Source organism: Hyaena hyaena, unplaced genomic scaffold (genome assembly GCF_003009895.1).
Source record: "Hyaena hyaena isolate Hyena2069 unplaced genomic scaffold, ASM300989v1 scaffold_747, whole genome shotgun sequence".
NCBI lineage: Eukaryota > Metazoa > Chordata > Mammalia > Carnivora > Hyaenidae > Hyaena > Hyaena hyaena.
This window is the reverse complement of record NW_024081379.1, coordinates 474,269-500,093: the sequence shown is the minus strand read 5'-3', so window position 1 is coordinate 500,093 and position 25,825 is coordinate 474,269. Positions and strand designations below refer to the sequence as shown.

Here is a 25,825-nt window from a genome sequence, read left to right as displayed (position 1 = left end):
CAGCCATGGAGCAAGCATTCCCCACAGCACCTCATTTTTTGATACAAAAGACATTGTATCTGAACAGACATTGAAGATACAAATTAGTTTTGTAGATGTACAAGGAATGTTCTGCTTAAAAAATGAGGAAGAAAAATGCCTGTCGATAGGTGAGGATGGTTTTTATGTTCGTTCTCATCACAGAGGCTTTAACGAGAGAGGGATACACATCCCCATCATGGACACTATGTAAATAGTGAACACGCTTCCATCATGTATTGGGCCAGCCACCGTGCTAAGCACTTACATGCATTGCATCTCCATCAATCCTGAGAGAGAAGTGTGTTTATGGTCCCTGGCACCCGCGGTCCAACTAGGCTTCTGCTCCTCTCATGGCAATAATGCTGTACCAGTCATTCAAGTCAATTAATGTGCAGTTAGTGACTACCTCCCCCATAAGTCTGTATCCTCTGCAGGGACAGGGTCTGTGTCTCTATTTTCGGTGCTCTGTACAATGCTGGCCACATGATTAAGCACTCAAAAATAATCTTCTTTCGGGTAAATGAATCTGCTTTTACAGATGCTTAAGTAGCAAGTAAGTGGCAGAATCAGGATACAGTTCCAGGCCCGCCTGAGCATCGTAAGTGCTACATTAAACAAATCTGTGCTTCCTTCTTGACCAAGAATGATCATATTTATCCCTTCAAGACAAGTAAAATGTCCCTTCCTGAGAAGTGAGACACGTCGTCGGAGCCCCAGAGCCCCCGATGGGAGCACATTACTCTCCCAATCTCCACGCCCGTCTTTAATGTGGGGGTGACCCTGTGTCCTCTTCATCCTGCTTCCTTCCTTTGGGCTGTGGGTCCCTGTGGGATACATCATTCTCCCCTTGTATCTTTGCAGCATCCAGGGCGTGGATGGCTTGTGTGTGTGTCTAATGATTGCATGGGTGAGTGAATAAGTGAAATTCCTGAGGTGGGTTTGAGCCTCAGGATCAGACTGTTCACATTGTAAGTGACTGTGGCTATGGTCCAACCCACCCCACCCTCTGTGGGAGCCCCCATCCTCTGCCGTTCCCGGGACAGCCTTGACAGCCTCCTCTGCCTCATCATGCAGCCTCCCCCATTCTTGAACAGCGTTACACCCAAGAATCCCTTCTGATTTTTCTACATCTCTGATGGAAACCTGTACACACACAGGTGCATCTTTCTTCAATAACAATCTGCGGGTAATTGTCATCTCCCCTTTTCACCATCTTCCTTCCCACATGTTGTGTGTTTATCTCAATATGTCACACCTCAGTGGCTTCAGTGCTCCTCATGTGATCGTCCCCAAATATCCTCCCTGATCCCCCACATGCCCTGTTCTGATCACACTTGGTAGATGCACCCACCGGGGCCCTCAGCCCCCACCCCAAACACATGCTTCAGGTTTGGCCCTGTAAGTAGAGCCTCACTGGCATGGCATCCATTGGCTCTATTGGCCTTGGCTGTTGTGGCTACTATTTTCTGTTAGTCATTTTCTCACAATCTATTATCTTCAAGGAAGAGTTTTTGTGTTTTTTTTTTTTGTTTGTTTGTTTGTTTTAATTTCTGGGTTTGTACCTTGAGATCAAAACAAGTAGAATGGAGGCTAATTTTGAGCTCTGTCCATAGCCCTCATCTTAGCCAGTGTTTCCCGAGAAAAGCAAGCCTGAGGCTGAAGCTATGTTGAGCGCTGCTGTTCCTGGGAAGCAAGAGGGAGAGGAAAGGGGATGGGGGAGGGGAGAGAGAGCATGCCATCACACCCTTAGGAAGGAGTGGCCAACAAGCTGGCCACCTCTCCTCCAGGCTGCCCCTGGAGCCTTACAAGCCACTGCCCACCCTTACAGCATGCCCAGGACTAAAGGGAGGGATTTATCCATCAGCTCCGTGTCATTGATCAGTCCCTCTCTACACAGTAACTCCTCACTTTCAGCTGCCCATTTGTGTACACGGACTGTGCCTCTGGGGCAGGAGCGCGGAGACAGTGGCCTGGGCTCCAGCCAGGATGCCATCAGGCTGGGGCTGGGAGACCGGCTGCTGCCGGAGCCATCCCTCCCTATAGCCGCAGCCACTGCAGCCACTGGAACTTACGGGCCTGGCGGGGCCCTGGGGGCCACTCCCACCCTGCAGGTGAGGGGCCCCGCAGGGACCTCCGTGTGCAACTCAGCAGCCGCAGCGGGCTAGGTCCTTCCTCCTTCCCATGCTTAGCGAAAGCCTTGGCTTTTTAAAAAATATATATTTATTTTTGAGAGAGAGAGAGAGAGAGCTCACACGCAGACATCAGTGGGGGAGGGACGGGAGGGCGGGACCGAGGATCCCAAGCAGGTTCTACAGGGACAGCAGAGACCCCAGTGTGGGGCTCCAATTCTTGAACCATGAGATCATGACCTGAGCTGAAGTAGGATGCTTAACCCACTGATCCCCCCAGGAGCCCCAAGTCTTGAATTTTAAGAAGGTTAAGGAGCCAGCTGGCCTCGCTCAGCTCAAGCATCAGCTTTCTGGGAGGGCATTTTTTGAACCTTCTTTCTAGGCTAAGTACCAGGATTATGTGTTCCCAAGGTCTGTATATATATATATCTATATATATCTATATATATAGATATAGATATGTATATATAGATATAGATATAGATATAGATATAGATATAGATATAGATATAGATATAGATAGATATATATGTATGTAAAGGAATATATATATATATATTCCTTTACTTCCCCTTCATCCCCGTGCATTCGTTTGTGTGAGTACTGGAGTGTGTCTGTCCTGGCCCTGACTTCAGACCCTCGCTCAGGGATTAATTTTGCTCTCACCATTATCCTCATGGCTTCACAGAATGCCAGGCACACAGAAGGGCTCAGGGTTCATTCATTCACAAGCCAGTGGCTGAACTATGCCCAAGGGACCCGAGAGACAAAAGGAACCCATTTCCCACACACACATCTTGTTTCCAGAAACTTGATTCAGTAGAGCCAAACTCAGTGTAGGCAAATTAAGGGAAAGAGAGCTGAAAACAAAACATGACAAACAGACAAAACAATGTTTCTGTGGGGTAATGTGTAGGTGCAGAAAGAAAATGCAAATGAAAACTTTGAAATTCTAATAAAATGCATTGCCTAAAAAATATATATGTCACTGCCATTTGGGGGGAAAGATAGTCTGTTGGAAATATTATTATTTCACTGTTCCCCTGTCTAATCCCACTCATAATAAAATTCTACAGGTTTCTTTTTTTAATGTTGATTTTTTTTTTACTAGTATTAAGAACATAACACTTAGTGTCTTTTATACACTAGGTTTTTGACACTTTTCACAGTCCCTGGTATGGTTAATTAGCCCATAGGTTATGTCTCTTGCCTTCTAAAATATGCTTTTGCTTCTGTGTTTTTCACAGGAGGACTAGTTTTTGACAGGCAAAAGGCACATATCTACTTAACAAATGAATTAATTATTCACCTAATATGGATTATGGTATTAGTTGCCTGAGACCCCCCCAAAAAAACCCAGAAAAAACAAAACCAAGGCATTTCCGCCTTATGCAGAGAAGACAGATGCAAAGACTCCGCAGACCCTTGTTTCGTTAAAAAAAAAAACAATCTAGGGGCGCCTGGGTGGCTTGGTCGGTTGAGCGTCCGACTTTCGCTTGGGTCACGATCTCACGGTTCGTGGGTTCGAGCCCCGCGTCGGGCTCTGTGCTGACTGCCGGCTCAGAGCCTGGAGCCTGTTTCAGTCTGTGACTCCCTCTCTCTCTGGCCCTCCCCTGCTCATGCTGTCTCTCTCTCTCTCTCCTAGAAATAAATAAAACATTAAAAAAAAAAAAAAGCAATCTAAACAGTAACAGTAAAGACAATAAAGCATCTGTTGGTCACTGTTATGAACGTGAGCCCTAAAGTCTCATCCAGCTAAAGAATCGGAGGTACACGTGCCCCCCCAAGCATGACTAAACACAGCAAAAGAGAAGTGAATTTGTTCTGGTCTCCCAGCTAACAAGCCATGTACTGGTTCCTGCCCTTGGCTTCAGATCATCCAATTGCTGACCACATCAACTGCGGTACACTTTTTATTTATTTATTGTGTGAGTGTGTTTAGTTCCTCATCTGCATCCTCTGGTTCACCTCTCACCTGTCAACCTTTCACAGCTTGGCAGCCAGCCCCAGCGAGTAGCTTCTGACTTCCTAAAAATTTTTTTTTTAAGTTTATATATTTATTTTGAGAGAGTGTGTGCATGAGCAGGGGAGGAGCAGAGAGGGAGGGAAAGACAGAATCCCATATCCCATAGGCTTTCAGCTGTCAGCACAGAGCCTGACGAGGGGCTCAATCTCAGGACTGCAAGATCACCACCTGAGCCGATAGCAAGAATAGGATGTGACAAAACCACCTGGGTGCCCCTGACTTCCTAAATTTTGTAGCATTTGTTCCCGCTGGCTAGGGCAGTTTACTTTGCAGCAGAAGGTTCTCTACTGAAAAGCCCACCAGTCCTTGCCTCTCTCCTAGGCTGTCCTTGCTGATCCCAATCAGCTTATGAGCAAGGAGACCATGGAAGGCAAACATAACCAGAGGTGATCGTACTGAAGGAAAATAGAGCAGATTATAGTTGGAGGCACCTGAGTAAACTATAACCCCTGGGACAGACATTTTTGTCCAGCAGCTGAGGCAAAAATGGTGACACATTGGCACGCCTGGGTGTCTCAATCGGTTAAGCATCTGACTTGTGGTTTTGGCTCAGGTCACTATTTCATGGTTTCAGGAGTGTGAACCCCGCATCGAGCTCCATGCTGACAGCACAGAGCCTTCTTGGGAATCTCTGTCTCCCTCTCTCTCTGCCCCTCTCCCACTTGCACTGTCTCTGTTTCTCAAAATAAATGAGTAAACTTAAAAAAATGGTAACATGTTGGGCTGCATCCTCTTCACCTATATTAATAGAAAATACACATTCAGCTGTGTAGTACATTATTGTTTTTCATGATTAACTCAAGAAGAGATTATTTTATCACACCTGTGTAGAAAGACATTAAATGCCATCATGGGCAGTGCATTAAATAGCAGTTTTACATGACATGCATTAAAGATGTGACAAAATTGCAGTTCGGCAATATTTTGGCATGAGATCAGAAAAGGATATCCACTCTCCATAAAGGCAGACAACTGGAATTGAGACCACCTCGTAAGGGTATTTCCGCAAGGAAGATAGAATGTGAATTTGTGCCGGACATCAGTTCTGAAAGTGGTGGGTTTACATGTTATCCGCATTGTCTATTAAATTCCGAAGCCAAACCAGCATGGGTTTAGGTCTTGATTCTATTACTTACCAGAGGTATGTCTTAGAGAAGTTATTTGAATTCTGTGGGTCTGAGTCTTCAAGAGATGGGTATAAATAAATCTATCTCACAGAGACATTTTAGGGTATTAGCTAAAATAACAGGAGTGTGTGTGTGTGTGTGTGTGTGTGTAAAAATCAACATGACAGACGTAAAATATTTGTTAAGAATAATGTATGAGGTGTGAGATGTTTTGGATACTTAAGATATTTTCAATGTTAAACTATTAACATGCTTACGTATGTTAACAAGAGGAGGAACTGTAGAACTTTTAAACTGAACGTAGATACTTGATCGTAAAAATGGATGGAATGGATAAAGTCATCTTGTTGAGTTCGACTTACTGACCTGCTCCCATCGCTTCATACCTGGCATAACTCAGGCAATGAAAAGAGAAGAACGGGGCCCTTTCACTCATCACCCTCAGGAAATTGCCACTCGCACTGGGCAAATGGTTATGTGGCAGTCTGACTCAGTACTTTTCTTTGTAACCTCTGAGTCTTTTGTTTGAGCTCTGGGTGTAGAAACCCCAAACAGGACCAGTGACAGTATCATTAATCCAGAGCATTTGCTGTTCTCTCCAAGAAAAAAAAAAAAAAAGGCAAGGTGAGACCAGGCATCAGGAATGACAGCTGAAAAAGGCAAGGAGCAAGTCATCAAACATTGCTCAGAGTGAGAAAGGTGACAGAGGACATGAATCTGAATGGAAGACACAGAGCAAAGTGACTTCCCCCATCTCTGCTCTGTGCCCAGCTAACTTAAATGGAGGCATAAAGATATTTATCATGGGAACCTTTTAAAGGGCCAATTAGCATTTACTATATACCAAGACTGCTTACTGTGAAGAAATGTTAGCAGGAATGAAGAACTATAAAAGCTGACAAGGAAAAGGTCAAATAATCTAAACAGGATAAAATGGTATATACTCAACAATTACCCCATGATGGAAAGAAATGGCTTTGATTGCCTTTAAAAGGAAAACAGTTAAAAGGATGCTAATCCTTTAAGCCAGTTGTCTTTACAAGTCTCTAGGAATGGGTTAGTCAAATGAAATCTCTAAATAGCTCAGTAAGTCAGTTCACAAAACCAAAATCTCTTTAATGGAGACAGAGCTCTCATGGATTTTGACAGCCACATTGGAAATTAAGACCGAAATTATATCATAACAAAGTAAAGCCATACTGAAATGTATTCATTCGATTCTGCTGTCTCTTTCAGAACCCCTACTTCCTGCTCTGAACAACTTGCTCAGATATGTTTCCTAAGTGTAATATTTGGATAAGTCTTCTGGTTTATATTTTGTTGTTTCTTAACAAAAGAAAACATGGAAGAAAGGGAGGGAGGAAGGATGGAAAGAAAGAAGGAAAGATGGAAGAAAAGAAAAAAGGAAAAATAAAACATGCTTTGGTCAGTTTGTTTTGGCCATTTGGGTCTCAGGTTAACTGAGAAATTATGAAAAAGCGCTTTTGATTTAACACTTTTCAGAACTCTTCCTTAAATATATTCTGGGAAATACAGGCAACTGAGACTAATCTACATTGACCTCAGAACACTCCTTTTAAAAACAGTTTGGAAAAAAAAAAAGCAGTTTGGTTTTTGGGTTTGCTCTGTAACCAATTTCCAAATGTTAGCTTGTTTTGCTAATGTTTCCTCCTGATCATTTAATGTAAACATAGGAATGAGAGAATGTAGTTCAGTGGGCAGGGTTTTTGGGTCTGATCTGAGCCCATGCCTATTTCCTGCTGCACACTGTAAAGTGTGGGGACAGTGTAGTGCCCATCTGAGCCCATCCCTGAGCCCCCGGTCTGCATAAGCCACACTGCCCCTTCATCCCCACGTGGCATTAGCCAAGCCCCCATTTTTCATGATTGCTCTGACCTCCAAATATTTCTGAGATGCTGGAAAATTCGTATATGTTCTTCAGGTCCATCGTGGCTGTTACTCTTCATTTCCACCAAGACTCAAGGCCTTTTTGCTGTATCAAGATTTACTTCCCCCAGTCTCCCAGGTGGAAGACACATTTCCCTTGAAGAATTCTCTAAATACCAGTTAAAACTCAGCTGTAGGGTTTGGACATAAGAAGAAGGCTTGGAAATAAGTAAAAGAAAACTACAACATAGTAGAGCTCCAAACCGATGATCACGTGTTCAAGATCTTTGATCAGCGTGCTCAGCACCTCCTAGCAGACTGTCCTTCTGGGCATCTCCCTCTTTACCCCTGGGGTATCACTCTGTTGGAGGGGTTCAGGTGGGTGCCCTGCCCCTCCAGTGTGCCTTTGACTAGACTTACCTGTGCTCCCAACCCATGGGCCCCATTTCTGCCGGCTCACTCTAAGGGGAGAGGACAAGCTTTCTCCTGCTCTGAGTACATGATCAGTATACAGAAAAGCTACCCATGGCCTTGTTCCAGGTTTCCCCTCACCCAAACCAGCTTGTGGCTTTACTTTGGCAAGACCGAGGGGCCCTCTGAGGTATTGTGTTTATTTCTACAAGGCAATTGTGCAATCTCCTTCTAGGCATGAATGAAGAAATGTGGTCTGCCTTCAACTAGCAGTCCATCCTGGATTCTAGCTACCAAAGTTTTAGAATGCTTGGAGTAAATTAGAGAACGCTCTGTGGGAGATATCACTCATATTTTAGACATTTCTAATACTTAATTGTTACAGCCACGGTGTGCTTTCTCTAGCCATTAATAAAAGAGGATAAAGAGAGGGAAGCAGGAGAGACAGAGATGATATATCACAGGGCCAGCACTGGGAACACAGTCCCTGGCAGAATGTGGTTTGGACCCCCAGGGGTAGTTTGAGCCCATCCTGACCTGATCCTGACAAATGACATATTACCAACAAGAAAGAGAAGGTGGATAGTGAACATGTAATTAGCATTGGCCACATGCGGGATTACTGTATATTTTGCATGTGCCATTGTCTTTCATCCTTCCAACATCCCTGTGATGCATGCATTGACATGATCCCCATTTTACAGGGGAGGAGACAAAGAAACAGAGAGACAAAGTAATTTAGGGAGGCCCCATTGTGATGGAGATAAGACTACACTCCATTGGGCTGAATTTCCCCCTTCCTTTGGACTGCATTCCTGCCCCCCCGAGAGTCAAGCATTCTGCCTGCACTCCATAGGATTCTAGTCAAGCTCAGATTTAGGCTTGAAATCCCATGAAAGTGTCAAGACTCCTTGTCATAGCATTTATTTACTTATATTTTTTAATGTGCATATTAAAATACTTCAGCATTATACATCACATATGCTAGGGTGAAAGAGTCTTCCCAAAACTGAGTTCCCCCAAGGAATGTAGAATTTAACAGAAGGAATAAACATGCCCGTTGATAAAGCAAAGGGCTGAACAAAGATGGAAAGAGGGAGGAGCAGGGTGTGCACTGCGTAAAATCAAGCTTTAAGCACGTTTCACATACAACACTAGGCAAGCATGGGTTATCAGAGGGAAGTATACTTAAAATCCTGCACTGAAAAATGTTTATTCTTTCCCAGGAAAAGTCAGGTATGCACACACATCACTATGATACAAAATAGAAAGTATTAAGTGCCCCGAGAGCTAGAAATAGCATACAATTGTAGTTCAGAGGAGAGGGAGACCACAGCTCCTGAAAAGCCACTGAGTGGATGGGGGACAATGGAAGCTTGGACTGAGGGCAGCCCTGCACCCACATCACAGCCCCACCATCCGGGACTCAGAGGACCTCTAAGTCTCAGTCTTCAACATTCCCGGAAATAGCGTGGGATGGGGGAAGGACTGATGGAGAAGGCGTGCCTAGATCCTAATCCACATCCAATAAGAGTGAGCGCTCCTCCCCCTTTTGCATGGGGAATTAAGATTTGTTTAATAAAGCAATCAACTTTTTTTTTTTTAAATGTTTTATTTATTTCTAGGAGAGAGAGAGACAGCGTGAGCAGGGGAGGGTCAGAGAGAGAGGGAGTCACAGACTGAAACAGGCTCCAGGCTCCGAGCTGGCAGTCAGCACAGAGCCCGACGCGGGGCTTGAACCCACGAACCGCGAGATCATGACCCAAGCGAAAGTCGGACGCTTAACCGACTAAGCCACCCAGGCGTCCCATAAAGCAATCAACTTTTGACATGGGCTCAAAACTAAATATGATCTAACTAAACGTGTAGAACTAACAATAATAAGATTTCATAATTATACAGGTAAAACTTTATGCCAGAGCTTCATATGTCATGCAAGATCTATTCTAAGCAATATCCAAGCCATCTATATGAATGTGTATATTACTTAAGATAATTCTGGCATGATGTAGGAGACAGGTGCGTGTTAACAAATAGACACACAGACATTCCTGCACGCACGCACACACTCATCTCAACAGTCCCAAGGGAATGAACTCCTCTTATCCTCATTTTAAACTTGGGCAAATATTAGTACAGAAAAGTTTAGTACACATCCAGGTTCTCAAAGCCAGTAAGGATTTAAACTTAGGCATATGATCCTCCTAACTCTACACTGAAGTGCTATGCAAAGGCATAGCAGAAGGGCACTGAAATAAAATTCCACGTAATATCTGTGGCCAGTGACATTGAATAGCCTAGTTTACAAGTCATGCAGGGATTGTGAGATAGAAGAATCATGAAACAGAGCAGGGTCAGTAACAGTACCTTGGATGCCATCTGAGGACCTCAGAATGCCTGTTTGACTTGGTTCAGTCACTGGACCAAGGAAGTCAGACCAAGTGTAGAATTGTCAAGCTAGATAGTCTGACAATCACTATTTAAATTTGGAATGTGAAGCAGGGTATGAACAGGGCTTGAGTGTTCCTCGACACAGTGGGGTACAAATGCGTTACCCGAGTGTAATCTGCGTTCAGTCTGGAGTATGTAGACTTTCCTGGTATTTATGCATAGGGGCAGCTGAAGGATGGTTCATGTTAGAAGTAGAAGCCATTTGTACATACTATTGGAGAGTGTACCATCAATTTATAGTTCTAGGAGTCTTTTTTGGGAAAAGAAAGGTTTGATATATATAATTCCTTTCATATGTCTTACTACTCCTATTTAATAGATAAAGAAACCAAGATTCTCAAAGTTAAAGTAAATGGCCTTTGGCTATATATGAAATAACAGTAAGAAGTGATTTTCAAGGGCACCTCCACCCAAACTCCAGAAGCTTCATACTGTGTCATTGCAGCCAAGGAACCAATAACTCTTTTCCAGAGAGCTCAAGAATAATACATGAAATGGAAAACGAAATTGGCATTTATTCCCCCTTCCCCCCACTACCATGTGTCAGGTGCTAAAGACACAAAATGATCAGGGTGGTGATCCTCAAGGTGATTGAGACTATAATACACATATTCCAGCCCTGCTGCTGGTGTGTGGCCATGATGGAGACTTCAGGGATAAATAAGGGGTGGGGTGTCACCAGTTTAAACAAAGAGGTTGGAAGAAGCACAGCAGAGAGGATCCTGAAAGGAGTTTGTGGGTATGTTTAAGGGAACCTCAAGCAGTGTGATATGGTAGAAAGAGGGCACAGCAGGGAAAGAGGGAGCAGGGGATGGTTTGGAAAACAGAAGGCTTTGAGGGCATGCTAGAAATTTCTCCTTGATTTTGAAGCTAATCAACTCTCTTGCAAGATTGATGAAATGGAGTAAGACAAGAGGGAGAACAATTATCTGTTGGCTGTTGCAGTCATGCAGGGAAGAGATGGTGAAGGTAATGCAGACAAAGAAAGAAATGAACCTTCTACTGGATGTTTCCTGAGTTCTCCTTTACTCGGGGCCACACCTCAGAGCTTGCAGCAAATATCCAGGTTTTCTTATTTCAAGTTATCAGCCACACTGTCGGCATAAATGGAATATTTTTGCATGCAATTTTTTCTTCCTTCTTTCCGTCCTCCTTCATTTCTTTGCACTTCAAGTGTCCCTTTTAAAAACTGTCAACCACAGTGAGATGTCACCTCACACCTGTTAGAATGGCCATCATTAAAAAGATAAGAACTAACTGCTGGCGGTGAGGGTTGAGAGAAAAGAGAATCCTGGTGTGCTGTTGGTGGGATTGATAATTGGCACAGCCATGATGGAAAACAGTACAGAGAATCCTCAAATAATTAGAAATAAAATCATCATATGGTCCATCAGTCCCACTTCTGGGAATATATCCAATGGAAATGAAAAACTAATATAAAGAAAGATATCTGCACCCCCAAGTTAATGGTAGCATTATGTACAATTAGCCAAAACATGGAAACAACCTGAGGGTCCATTGGCAATTGAATGAAGAAAGAAGGTCTGGGGGGAGGGGACTGGAGGAGAGTGTTCACAAGTTACATATGTCCAGTTATCCAGTACTTAACTACTAGGGACATGACGCATAACACAATGATGGCTGTAGCTAACACTGCTGTGTGATATTATAGGAAAGTTGTTGAGAGTGAACCCTAAGAATTTACATCATGAGAAGATTTTTTCCTTTTCTCATTTGTATCCAATATGATGAATATTAAAACCTATTGAGGGAATCATTTCACAATCTATGTAAATCAAAACACCATTCAGCTAAACCTTAAACTTATACATTGATACATGCCAATTATTTCTCAATAAAACTGGAAAAATGGAAATTCTGATATTCCCGAGGAAAGGTCATTGATTGAGCTACTAACAGTTTAACAGAAAAAAACTGAAAGTCAGCTAAGAGCAGAAATGGAACAAAGGAAGAAAGGAGAAGAGAAGTAGATCATGATAAACTTGGCCTATTACATGGTTTTGCCAAAGACTGACAATGAGCTAACATCTTCTCTTCAGAGTGCTAGTTTGAGATCCAAATCTCAGGAAGACGAATGAAGCGGCGGGGGGGTGGGGGGGGAAGGACACGTGTTGTCTGCTTTCGTGCTCCTATTTCCAGAGAAGTGTGCTGTCTCCTCAAAGGTTTCTATTCAGCAAGGTTAAAGTATCTTCAGGAGAAAATCAACTACATGACAGGTGAATTGGGGCTTATCAGCTGGTATAGACATTGCTATTTGGAAGTGAGCCCATAATGCACTGTGGAGGAAATAATGGTCAGAGCATCCTAGAACCTTTCAGTCCTTACTTGGTGCTCAGAGGACTAGCAGCAGGCCTAGCCTGCTCTCTGACCAGTTAAATGTAAAGAACGATGAGAACCAGACCCACAGTCTGCGTAGAGCTTGCTAGGCCAACAATTGGACCCTCACAGGCACAGAATAGAATGAAGGAAGAAATATGGACAGCATATGTTGCACACTCTTTCCCTGTGATACTTCTGCCTCAGGTAGTTTCTCATAGGCTAGATAGCTTAGGCTTTCTTAACTATATAGATTGAAACTTCTCTCCCTATTTGCCTCTCTGAAATGCTCTAGTCAAGGAATTAAGAGCATGAAAGCCACCTGTAGTGGTAGAAGGAACTCCACTAGGTACTATGGTTTCAATTTTCCCTTCAACTAATTGTTGTTTGTTGAGAACATGTCTTAAAACTTGTATCTTTCTTTGGTTTGTCCGCCAAAAGGTGTGACTATGAAATTCTCTCAAGGGGATGCTGTGTGCATATTTCTATGGAGCAACATTCTTTCAAGATGCTCCATGGAAAAAATAACAGGAGTTCCATAATGGAACAAATTAGGGCAACAAATGTTGTGTATCATTCCTTCATTCAACAAATCTCTCTGGGCCTCACCTGTGATTCCTGCTCTCTTAGAGCTCACAGTGCATGGCAAGAGACAAACAAGTAAAGCAAGATAAGTTTAAGAAGGAAAACACACACACACACACACACACAAGAGGAGAGTGGGTGGTGTTGGGGAGGGAAAAGGAGTTGGAAAGAGCCCCTACAAAAGACTGCAGTGAACATAAAGGGGCGGAAAGTTCAACAGACTTTCCATCTTGATGTTCATTATTCCCTTCATCCCGTGACTTTACCCTGGATACATCGGTTAGTCCCTTTCTAGCTCTGGGCCTGGCCCTTACTGCACTGTCTCTTCACTCCAGATTGTGTAATAGAAGGCCAGGCCTCCTAGCAACCCCCGTGCTCAGTTCCCCATTTCACGAAGCAGGAAGTTCAGGAAACTTCCTCTTTCTTTTCCAGAAATCAGAAGAGGACAAAGGCATCACTCCTTTTTGCTTCAGTGGAGTCTGAAACGTCTGATTTTGTTAAATGGGCATTTCAGTCTTCTCCAGTTGTGCACCATATGGTCAAGCTCCCGTACATGATGGTGTTATAGCTCTTAGCACAAGAGATGGAAATGTAAATATGTGACATTGTTGTTAACAGTCGCTTTATCACCCATTATACTTAACGCAGCAGAAGCCAAAATCAGAACCTCTGAACAAACACAGCAATGACAGTGGAGGAGTTTGGTGTCTCATGTAAATACTTATTTTTAAGCAAATATTTATCTGTATGTGCATAGTGTCTCAAGAATAATTAGAGATCCGGATCACCCACACTGGTAGACAAAAAGCCACATTTCTGTTATTTAGCTGTGGATTGATAGATCTGATGTCCACATTATTAGTTGAACACAGTCTATTTTCTAGTAGGATGTGACTTAGATAAATAATTGTCACAAGGATACTGAGAGCCTAATGGTATGCATAAGGTTCCTATTGGTCTGAGGAGACTTTTGAGCAACTTAACTCAGAAACGTCCTTTCAGTCAATGATGATTTGTTGTTAAGCCTATATATGGGCAGAGGGCAATGGTGATTTGAGACCTCTTCAACATCTACTTTAACATAGCTTTAGCAATGTCCTTTCCTAGCGCTTGTAACTGTTGACATTCACTGAATTCTCTTTGCACTTGAGATATTGATGGAGTTGATTTAATACAAGTAGATTACAGAGGAACACACTGGTTCATCAGACTAGGGGTAAGATAAGGGAATGGATATAGAATTAATCACTTTTGACGGAGGAAGTGGAGGTAGATATTCAGATGCCATGGTCGTGGCGTGCCGTATCTGTGAGAAACCAGCTTTTCTGCCTGGGAGTGAGTACTGGTTTCTAAAGGCACTGGTGCCTCCGGTGGGAGAGGCATTTAATTGAAGGCATTACCTTTAATCTTGGTAAGTTACCCACTGACTTCTGCTGGCAAGTCTCACTATTTCCTTCACTATCTCTGGCTAATTCTGGAATAAGCCAGAATGCATGTGATGGGTTAGTTCATTTGGAGACTTTATACCTGATGAGGTTTGCATGCAAATAACTTTAATATGGGTAAGTTAATAATAAAGTGTCCAAGGGGTGCCTGGGTGGCCCAGTCGGTTAAGCATTCGACTTCAGCTCCGGTCATTATCTCACAGTTCATGAGTTTGAGCCTCGCCTTGGGCTCTGTGCTGACAGCTCAGAGCCTAGAGTCTGCTTGGGATTCTGTGTGTGTGTGTCTCTCTGCCCTTCCCCTTCCCTCTGTTTCTCTCTTAAAAACAAATAAACATTAAACTTTTTTTTAAAATAATAAAGTGACCAATATTAGGACTTCATGCAGGATTCCATTTTCCAAACTGGCCACACAATAACTACAGTAATCATCCTTTCAAGAGGATGACTGGCAGTTAAGGTCAGGACAGAGACACTAGGAACAAAATGACAATTGGCCACTGACTTCACGAGAGCACATGTCTGACAAAGGTTGCATCAGGGCTGGCATGGGAATGAGGAAGCACTCATACCTCATGCTGGAGGGCACTTCTACTTCCAGAAACAGGAGGATGCAAATGGCTCTCCAGTGATATAGTCACCAACTGGAAAGAATAGAACATGTCATTCCTAAGAGAAGAGCACAGGACATGAGTGTGTGATTGAAACTAGCAGGGCTCTGCCTGAGAACCCCATACAACTTGTGATCAAGGTCAAGTGGGAGTGACCGTTTTTCTCTACTACTGCCCTGAATCCTTTAGGTGTTCTACTCTGGAGGCTGTACTGGCAAAGAGGACAGTGCCATGGGTTGGTTGTCCTCTGCCAACTATCAGGATCAAGCCGCAGAGGTGGGGTTGTTCTTACACAGTGGTCAAGTTCAGGGTGGTTTTCTAGCCCAATTAAATCACTGCTCCTATGAAATTGCAAGTAGATTTATTTACCACATCTGCACTTATAATGGTATAATGATGTAATGGATGCTTTCCTACAAATAGGAGTAGAATAAAAGAGAATTCAATAGTTTAATTCTCTTTTAGACTCCTAAAATTGATCACTTAAGGAATATGGTCAATGATATTGTAATAGTGATGTTTGGTGACAGATGGTAGCAACACTTGTGATGAATGTGCCATAACATATGAACTTGTAGGATCACTATGTTGTACACCTGAAACTAGCATGACACTATCATTTATACTCAAATAAAAATGATAAAAACAATAAATAAATTCTAAGGAAAAGAATTCCTATCAGCCACCAATAGTGTCCAGTACCTAACACCTACCTCTCATTTTCTTTTGTATCAGTGCCTGTCTGAAATCCATCTTGGGACATACCCCTGCAGAGCTGCTTGGAACATCAAAGCCTAAATGGATTTATCAATTTTAGTTTAAACTCTGCAGTTTGCACATTAATTACCTTCTGCCTTATTAAACATATCTTACTAAATAAGAAAAAAATTGTATTTCTAATTAGCTCTGAGCTGCTAGTCCTTCCTTACCTTTAGTTTGTACTGTTTTTCTGGGAGAACTCTTTGAATGTCATTCAGAAAATGTAAGTATGATTGACAGACACCTCACATGGGGCTTGAGGGTATTAACAAGTCACTGCTTCGAATCTGCTCTCGCACAAAGATATCTTTACACAAGAACTAGCTATTGGAATTTCTTTCTCTCTCTTCCTGTGAGTGTATTGTGTGTATCTGTGAGAATCTATTATGTGCAATGTCATTTGCATGTAGTATTTAATGTAAGGTTCACCACTGCCCCAGAGATTTTATTTCCATGGTTCTCCAGGTGAGAGAACCAAGCGTCAGAAAAGTTGTCTTCCTCTGCTTATTCATTCACTCAGTGATTCAGCAACTTACTAATAACAGTGTGAGTGATGTTACGATGCTGTTTGAAATTCACTGATTTTGAAATAACTACAGTGCACACATTTGGTTTGGGTTGCTGAGTGCCATTCAACAGACCTTTAAGAAATACTGTGTTCTGTGTACTAGGCATTCCAGTTTAAAATAAGATACAGCCTATATCCCCAGAGGAACTCCAGTCCTAGCGGTTTGCTAGGGACGAGTGAGCGAATCAGCAGGGTGGTTAGGATTAGCACTCAAAGCTCATCTCCTTTCTCTCCCGCTCTGCTGCTGTTTTTAAAACAGACCCTCAGGCAGCATGGAGTTTGGCAGAGCACCAGACTTGAAATAGGTCTCCCTGAGATTTCCTGATAGTCCCTGTCAAGGTTACTAAAGTAGAATTTGGTGGTTGCACCTGTTATTTATTGCCCACCCTGCAGTTAGGCAAATTAATGACATCTTCCCCGTGGCACCTGGATGCTTGCAATCTCGCTGGCAGTCAGAGTCATAAGTGGGGTTGGCAAAATGTGATGTATTTGTTGCAGCCAAGTGAGTGCTCGGGTAGCAGCTGGCCCAGACCCGTTCACTCTCCATTGATAGGTGCCAGTGACCATCTCATCATAGGCTCATACTTTTTGCCTCTGTTAGCTGCCCAGTAAAGAGTAAGAAGACCATCAGCACTTACGTCATGAGCAAAGGTTCTTTTGTTCATAAGGCAAAATAGTGTCTACTGTCAAGGAATGAATGTCTAAGGGGAAGGAGGTGAATGCTGGCTCTGGGACTCTCGTTTTCTTGTGTGTTCTCCATGCTCCCCCCATGAGGCCCTTGCTATGTAGTTGTGTTCTCTTACAAGAACACGGGACCTTAACTTCTGTGGTCATTGTATTTCTTTAACTATAGAGGAAGATATGGAAGAAGAAAGATGGGCTTATGCACTATGTAGGGACAGAATCAATGAACAGCTTTGTCAAGAACCAAATGCACGAGGGGCTCCTGGATAGCTCAGTAGATTAAGCGTCTGACTCTTGATTTGGGCTCAGGTTATGGTATCATGGTTCATGAGATCAAGCCTCACAACGGGCTCTGTGCTGACAGAATGGAGCCTGCTTGAGATTCTCTCTAGCTCTTTCTCTGCCCCTCCTCCTCTCTCTCTTTCTCTCTCAAAATAAATAAATAAATAAATAAATATATTTTTTAAAAAGAACAATATACGCATGATATTTTATAATAAAATAATGCCACTTACCCCAACGGTAAAAGGTCTGCATCCAGGTTCAGTACACTGTTGTTTGATGTGGGGTGAGAACCAAACCAACTTGTGAGAAACAGTATACGGAATCTTGCTCAGAATGAACCGGTCTGATCCCCAGGGTCTGCCAGTGAGGTGGTAAGGTGGGGGACCCCTTGTGGACTGGCTATGCAATTGTAAGATGTACTGTGACTTCAGAAAGTTTGAATGTACACGTGCGCAGATAGGGAGCCTCCTACAGTGAGGAAGCTGGCTAAGCCTTCTGGATGAGAAACGGAGTGAACTCAAATATGCAGAGGGCCTAGCAGGTGCCTGGCATGGAGCAGACCCTCAAAACTATTCTTTGGTTTCAGAAGCCTGACACATACCAGTGATAATGAGAATGAAATCAGAGGGCCACTGGACTTTTGTCAGAGTGTCTATAATCCAGTCTCAATCTGATAATTTCCTGATTGATTTATGATGTGTGATCCAATTTAAGTGCTCCACAATTAAGTCTTTAAAATGAGGATAATTCATTTTATGAGATTTTCTACCTGGCAAGGATGTTATGTTCAAATGAATCGATGCATGTTCTTTACAGTCATTTTTTGTCTCTCATCATTGAGAAAATGGCTGATGTGATTTCCATCATCAGAGCTTAGTTCTGCCTCTTCTAGAACTTCATATACATAGAATCGTGTAGTACGCACTCCTGATGCTGGCTACTTTTGCCCAATACACATTTTGTTGCAGGTGCTGTGGTTATTTTTTATTGCTGAATATAACATTCTGAGTTCAGATTTACTAGTTTTTTTTTATCTTCTTGGGATGGAAACATAGGTTTTAAACTTTACCTCCTCCTTCTCATGTAAAATAAAAAAAGCACGCCTAGCTGTCCATTTTCTTCTAAGGGCTACTTTGGCTGTGTTCCAGAAATGTTGATGCAGTGTTCTTATCATCATTCAATTAGAACTGTTTTCTAAATTCCATTTTGATTTCTTCTTTGACCTATGAGTCATTTAGAAGCGTGTTGACTAACTTCCAAGCATTTGAGGGTTTCCTAAATAATTTATTATTATGACAACTTAATTGTGGTCAGAAAACAAACCGTATGATTTTTTACCATATAGGAAAGGGTCTCTCTCAGTGAATGTCCCATGTGCGCACTTGAGAAAACAATGTATTTAACCTGCAGTTGTTCCGTGTTCCGTGAACGTTAATTAGGCCAGTTTCACTGTTTGAATATTCTATATCCTTACTGGCTTTTCCCTCATCTTATTCTATCAGGCTGACCATTTCTAACTTTTCACTAGAGGTTTTTATTCATTTTTCTTTTAATGTAATTATTACTTTGGTAAAGTTTCTTTACTTTTTTCTTTTTCTTGTCTGTGATTTATTCCTTTGTTTCTCATTTCCTGTCTTAGTTTCCATTAAACTGAGATTTTCGTTGCAAGTTTGTTATTCTTGTATTATTATTATTAAATATTCCATGCTTTCTCTTATTGGCATTGTGGCTGTACCTTTTTGCTTTATTTTTGTGCACCTTTAACTTATCACAATTTATATCAAATTACTAATTTATCATTTTATATACAATGTGTGGCCTTACACTAGTGTAATTCTATTTATCCTGTATCCCATTCTCTGTAGTTTTTTTGACATATGTTTTCTTTTATATATGTTATAAATCTCACAATGCATTTTTTGTTTTCCTCTAAAGGGTGAATTGACTTTACAATGTTTAAGAAAAGAAAAAAAAATCTAGTCTTTTATTCTTACCCACATAGTTAATCCTTTGAGTATTCTTCATTCCTTCCTGTACATTGAATATTCTATCTTTGGGGCCTCTGGGTGGTTCAGTTGGTCAAGCATTTAACTCTTGATTTCAGATCAGGTCATGATCTCACGGTTCATGAGGTGGAGCCCTGCTTTGGGCTCCACACTGACACTGCAGCTTGGAGCCTGTTTGAGATTCTTTCTCTCCCTCTCTGTGCCTCTCCCTTACTCATGTACTTGCATGTGTGTGTCCTCTCTCTCTCTCTCTCAAAAATAAATTAATTAATAAAAAAAAGAAAATTTGTCAATATCTTTATATAGTAGAACTTATTTAGCAATTCTTAGCAATGAAAGTCTATAAGCAATAAATCATCTCGGCTTTTGTATAAATGGAGCTATGTTATTTTTTTCTTCAGAACTGAAAGCTATTTCTGCTGGGTATAGAGTGCTAGGCTGAGTGGCGCCTGGGTGGCTTAGTGGATTAAGTATCCAACCCTTGATTTTGGCACAGGTTGTGATCTATAGTTCATGAGTTTGAGCCCTGCACTAACAGTGTGAAGCCTGCTTGGGATTCTCTCTGTCCTTTTCTCTCTGCCCCTCCATTTCTCTCTTTCTCTCTCAAAGTAAATAAATTTAAAAAAAAAAAAAAAAGAATACCAGGTTGATGGTGTCCTACTTTCAGCATTGGTTAGTCTCTACCATTTCTCATAAAAAGTCAGCTGTCACCTTTATTGCTGTCCAGTTGTCATCTGTAGCATTTGAGCTGGCTTTGGGTGAGTGATACCTTTAATGCGTCTAATAGGACCCTGGACTTCAAACACCGGGAGAGTAAGGAGACCTTTCCTTGCTTTTCTTCCTAGCCTGCAACATTGCTATGGGATGATTGCCTTTGATCTTATCAGAAGATGAACTAGTGAACATAATGAGAGTTTGACTGAAGCTTCCTTTAGTCTCAGCCTGCCTCCAGCTTTAAGTATTTCCAAGTTGATGTTGGGCTGTTAGTTCCAGGAAGGCCCTGGGACCATGCACTGCATACTTTGAGATCTCACTTTGAGACCTTGGGTCTGCACTGGCATGAGCCTATGAGACTATGAAACTACAAATGATACAGCTCTGGGACTGTGAGATGTTGAGATCATGATAGAGAGACTAATGTTACACAGTCATGCCAAGATGTGCCCCTGTTGATGAGAATCCAAGGTCCCCTCATCAGAGCACTTTGTACATAAGTTAAGGGATCCTATAAAGGATTCCAGGTTCACAAAATAACTCTTATGTCTAGAATTATACAACCAGGATTTCAACATTAGTTTAAGAAATATTCAGTTTGGGCGCCTGGGTGGCTCAGTTGGTTAAGTGTCGGACTTCAGCTCAGGTCATGATCTCATGGTTCATGGGTTTGAGCCCCACATCGGGCTCTGTGCTGACAACTAGCACAGAGTCTGGAGCCTGTCTTTGGATTCTGTGTCCCCCTCTCTCTCTGACCTTCCCCTGCTCATACTGTCTCTATCTCTCTCTAAAAAATATATTTATTTTTTAAATTAATTAAAAAAGAAATATTCAGTCTATATATTACATAGAAGTCAGGAGAAGGCACCCCATTGCCCTCAGTGTGAGAAAGTTTTATTGAAAGTTTGGGTTAGTCAGAGATGCTATAGACCCAGGGCCATTGCTTGCCTGGGAGGTGGGTTGTAACACACAGGATGAAGACAGAATCCAGACTACTGAATGGAAGCCCCCCAGTTAGGTTGTAGAAAACCATGAAATGCCCTCATTCTATCCAGGACAGTGAGAAACCACTGGCACCTCTCCCCAATACACACAATATATATGAACATATATATCAAAGAAGTATGGACCAAAACATATTAAAAACAAAACAAAACCCCCAAACCATAAACTCTACAGGGAAGAATCCTTTCTTTCTTTTTTTAAAAATATTTATTTAATTTTGAGAGAGAGAGAGAGACAGAGTGTGAGCAGGGGAGGGGCAGAGAGAGAGGGAGACAGAATCCAAGGTAGGCTCCAGGCTCTGAGTTGTCAGCACGGAGCCCAATGTGGGGCTCAAACTCATGAACTGTGAGATCATGACCTGAGCTGAAGTTGGACGCTTAACTGACTGAGCCATCCAGGCGTCCCGGGAAAAACAAGGGGTTGAGGAAAGTTTATGCCTGTACCAGTTGTAAAGTTGGGAGCAAGACCTGTGGAAGAACAAGCCTGCCAAATAAAGTCATTCTTATTTAGATGAAGAAAAATTGGTGAAACTTTGCATAAATCTATGGACTGGTGTGTTGGATTTGAATCTCGAGGAGTTCCTCTCCTCTAAGTCATTCTGAACACGAGAATTTTGTTGCAGGTGTAGCTGCAAAGTAGGAAGTGAACTTCTTCATACTTCAGTAAGCCACTTTGTGCTGTGTCATTGTGATGGTATCAGTTGCCTAATGGCAGAGTTAGTTACTAGCCGCTGGGTATGTTGTGTGCAGCAGAATGTCAGGCTGTTCAAGGTGCTCACAGTTGTTGTGAGGATATAGTCAAGGTTCAGAGTGGCTGTTTGAAAATTGATTCAATTCCATTGTTTAGATAAGGTACTTTACTTGGTGTTCACTTTGGCCATCTGACAAACTGGTGGATCTTCTTTTTATTGACATTGATAGGACATTAGCAAATGTGCTTCATCTACAAATACTTGAATCAGAAAAGAAGGCAAATGATGACTGTTAAGAAGCAAGAAAATCAGTGTGCTAGATGACATACAGTCTTAAGGGTTAGAGACCGTGAGAAAGTTCTGCGAATTAGAGAATCCTAATTAAAGATGGTGAGAAAGTTCTGTGAATGGATAGTGGTGATGCTTGCACAATGGTGTGAATATACTTAATGCCAGTAAAGTATACACTTTAAGATGGTTTCAATGGTACGTTTATGTTATATATATTCTACTCCAGTGGGGAAAAAGATTAGGTATGAGACTTTGGATTCCATCTACATAAAAATTTTTACTTCAGAAATCTCTCATCCAAATGAAGACTAGAGGGCATAATTCTAGTGTGCCAAATAGTTCCCAAGCTATGTGTTCCTTTGCTTAAACTTTCTGAGAAAATGAGAAAATGAATTACCTAAGAGTCGGAACCTCCTTTTCTCCCACGATGGATAGTGGGATGGCTGAAGAATGTGGGACTGTAGGAAAAACCATGGGCTTTGGAATAGGACAGCCATGGAACTGAATCTCAGTCCAATTACTAACCAGTTGGATGATGTGAAGATTTTTTCCTTCACCCTTTTTCTCTCTAGGCTTTGTTTTGTTTTGTTTTGATTTGGTTTTTGGTTTTTAATCTGTGAAATGGTAATGATGATAATAGAAAGTGCTTAGCAGAGTGACTGGCCTCAACTGATGGTAACAATTACTTCAACAACAGCCTTTCATTCGAAGAGAAGATTTCCAGTCATCTCCTCTACCACAGGGACTTTGAGCACTAGGAACATTGGAACATCGTGGTATTATTTACTTTGTGAAGCTTTGAGGTGTCATGTCTAACTGGGGGAGAGAGTTTCTCAAAGAATAATGTACGGCATTTCTGGGGGAAAAAGGCATGTAATGCAGAATTTTCACAGGAATCGGATTCTATTTCATGTATCTGTGAAATTGAGGATTTTCTTGGGAGGACTTTGTGGAGTAACATATGTGGATTTGCAGTAATGTCCTTTGAGCTTGGCAGGGGAAGGAGACGTAGTAGTGTCACAAATCTCACGGGGTCTCCTTTTCTCTCTGCAGACCTTTGCAGGAAACATGAACGCTGACAGCGTGATGCACCACAAGTTACTGCACTCAGTGAGAGCCCGCTTCGTTCGCTTTGTGCCCCTAGAATGGAATCCAAATGGGAAGATTGGCATGAGGGTGGAGGTCTACGGATGCTCCTATAGTAAGTGCACATGTGTACCCTCAACGCTGGTGTGTTGTGAGCGGCCCTCCCCACAAGGTTACCAGTTTGTCTACATTGTGATGGAAATCTCAATCATTTGAAAACTCTTTCAAGTCTTTAATAACTTCGGCACATTTGAAAATGTAAAATTCAACCCAGAGGTAGAAAAACTCTTCCTCTGCCTAGGGATGAAGGAACATGGTAGTGATAACGTGATAAGAGCTTAACCTGAAGTTCAAAGTTAAGAGCTCTTGAAATGTGAGCATCATTTGTCCTTGAAGTAGAAGAGTAATTTGAGCTCAGTTCTTTCCCAGAAGTGAAGTATTACAGGTATTATAAATTTGCCCCTCCTTCAGAGCCATGAGGAGAAAAGGTTCTCCCTCTTCACTTGTTCTAGAAGGGGAGGAAAAGAAACATTTCAACCTAATGTAACCCAGGGAGTGTTCTCTCCTGGAGTTATGCTAGCCACCCGTTCATCTGTGGAGGGGTGCTCCATCCTGCAAATAAGAAAGGTGGTAAATATGGGTAGAATTGGCAATCACTCTAGAATAAAGTTAACATTACACAGGAAATGTAATCATTCCTGTAATTCTCCCCTGCAAATTTTGTATTTATATATAACAGTATGTCATCATAAATTATTTTTCTACCTTAGCAGTGACATCTCCCGTTTATATGCTAAAACCCAGTGATCCCTAATGCATGAACACATGTGATCGCTACCGCTAAAATTGTTCAACAGATCCTATGTTTCATTACAAGAATGCCTGTTGGGCTATGTGCTTGTACTGTTGTTTTTGTTTGTTCGTTTATTTTGTTTTGTTTTGTTTTGGTTTGGTTTTTGTAATATGGTCAACTGAATGCCTCTATCAGAATCATCTAGAATACTCCTTAAAAATGCATTTGCCTAGCCAAGTCTGGTACATACTGGATTATGATTCTGGGCATAGGGACCCAGAAAGCTGAGTATTAACAATCTCCCTAGGGAAGCAACGGACAGAGGAGCATCTTGTAAAAATAAATTTCTGCACAGAGGGGATTAACTTGTGAAATGACTGTCTTTATCTTGAACAAGCACTTCCAGAAAGAATATGTTATACGACAGATACATCAGCGCACCATTAGGCTGGGGAAGCACTGCATTCCACTCCAGCCCTTACATAACACAGCACAGAATGTCTGTAAGAGTTCCTGCTTCTGATCCCAGGCTCTCCAGTGTGCCCAGGTCCTCTTGTTACCTCTTCTCTTAATAGCAGTTGTTGCTACTCAGAAGTTTAATTTTAAAACTTTTTTAAGTTATTTTTTTGTTAAGTTTATTTACTTATTGAGCGAGTGAGAGAATGAGCAGGGGAGGGTCAGAGAGAGGGGGAGACAGAGAGAGAGAGAGAATCCCAAGCAGGTTCCACAGCATCAGTGCAGAGCCCGATGTGGGGCTCGAACTCACAAACCACGAGATCATGACCTGAGCTGAAACCAAGAGTTGGACGCTTCACCCACTGAGCCACCCAGACACCCCCTTATAAAAAATAGACAAACAAAAACCCAACTTTTTTTGAAGTAATTTTTTTGGTTAAGTTTATTTATATATTTTGAGAGAGAGAGAGAGAGAGAGAGTCAGAGGTTTATTTTTAAGTAAAAGGTGACGCTTTCATGCGGAAGTGAAGAAGTTACTTACCTTATAATTTCAGCCACCCATTTTGGGGTAACAATCCTATTACAATTTAACGCATCCTCATTGTTTTCTGTCAATCAATCGGTTGTCTTTGCTTCTCATCACATTTTCTGTAAGTATGCACAGAAGGACTCCTAGCATCAAGTTAAAGAGCAGAATGTAGGGTTGAAAGAGATCTTTGAGTGACAGATTGAGCTCTTTCCAGGGCCAGACCCCTTGACGAATTTGATGGCAGCAAGGTACGTTCCCTTAGGAAGAGTACCCACAGTGACTGTTTTTCATAAGCAGATTTTTCTTTAATACTAGGAGGTCCACAAATCTGCTAACGCCCAACTCTTGACAAAGCTCACAGTCCCTGATTTGGAGAAAGCCCAGTCCTACAGGAGTTGCCCCCCACTGCGGCAGACTCCATGTCTACTAAGTGCATCCCCCCAAGAGATAACTTATCCTTGGGTACCTATCATGAGTGATGGGGTGTTAGCCACCTTGGGGAGCTGCTGAACACTCAGTCCTTTCCAATCATTAGTCTTGGTGCTTTGTTGTTTTCTCCCTTGGGGAAAAAATTCACCTCTCATTTCTTTCTTTTTTTAAAATATTTATTTATTTTGAGGGAGAGGAAGAGATGTAGAGAGGGAGGAGAGAGAATCCCAAGCAGTCTCTGCTCTGTCAGTGCAGAGTCTGAAGTGGGGCTCGATCTCACAAACAGGGAGGTCATGACCTGTGCTGAAGTCAGGAGTCGGCTGCTTAACCAACTGCCCCACCCAGGCGTCCCCTCATCTCTCATTTCTATCTAAAGACACATCTCAGCGTGTCCTCTGGATCCCAAACTCCCTCCCTTTTGACCAGATGGTTCCTATACGTAGAGACTATAAAATATAAACTATCACACTAAATGAAGACAACAACCAAAGCTGGGTGGCCT

General features: G+C 42.1%; 1 protein-coding gene across 2 annotated transcripts in view; it reads left to right on the top strand.

Moving 5' to 3' along the window:
- CNTNAP5 (contactin associated protein family member 5) overlaps positions 1-25,825 on the top strand; it is an 802,816-nt gene that overhangs the window by 328,157 nt on the left and 448,834 nt on the right. For both annotated transcript variants that reach the window (XM_039218226.1, XM_039218225.1), the window contains exon 4: positions 23,084-23,231. In XM_039218226.1, coding sequence (XP_039074157.1) covers positions 23,084-23,231 — 148 coding nt within the window. The remainder of the gene's footprint in view (positions 1-23,083; positions 23,232-25,825) is intronic.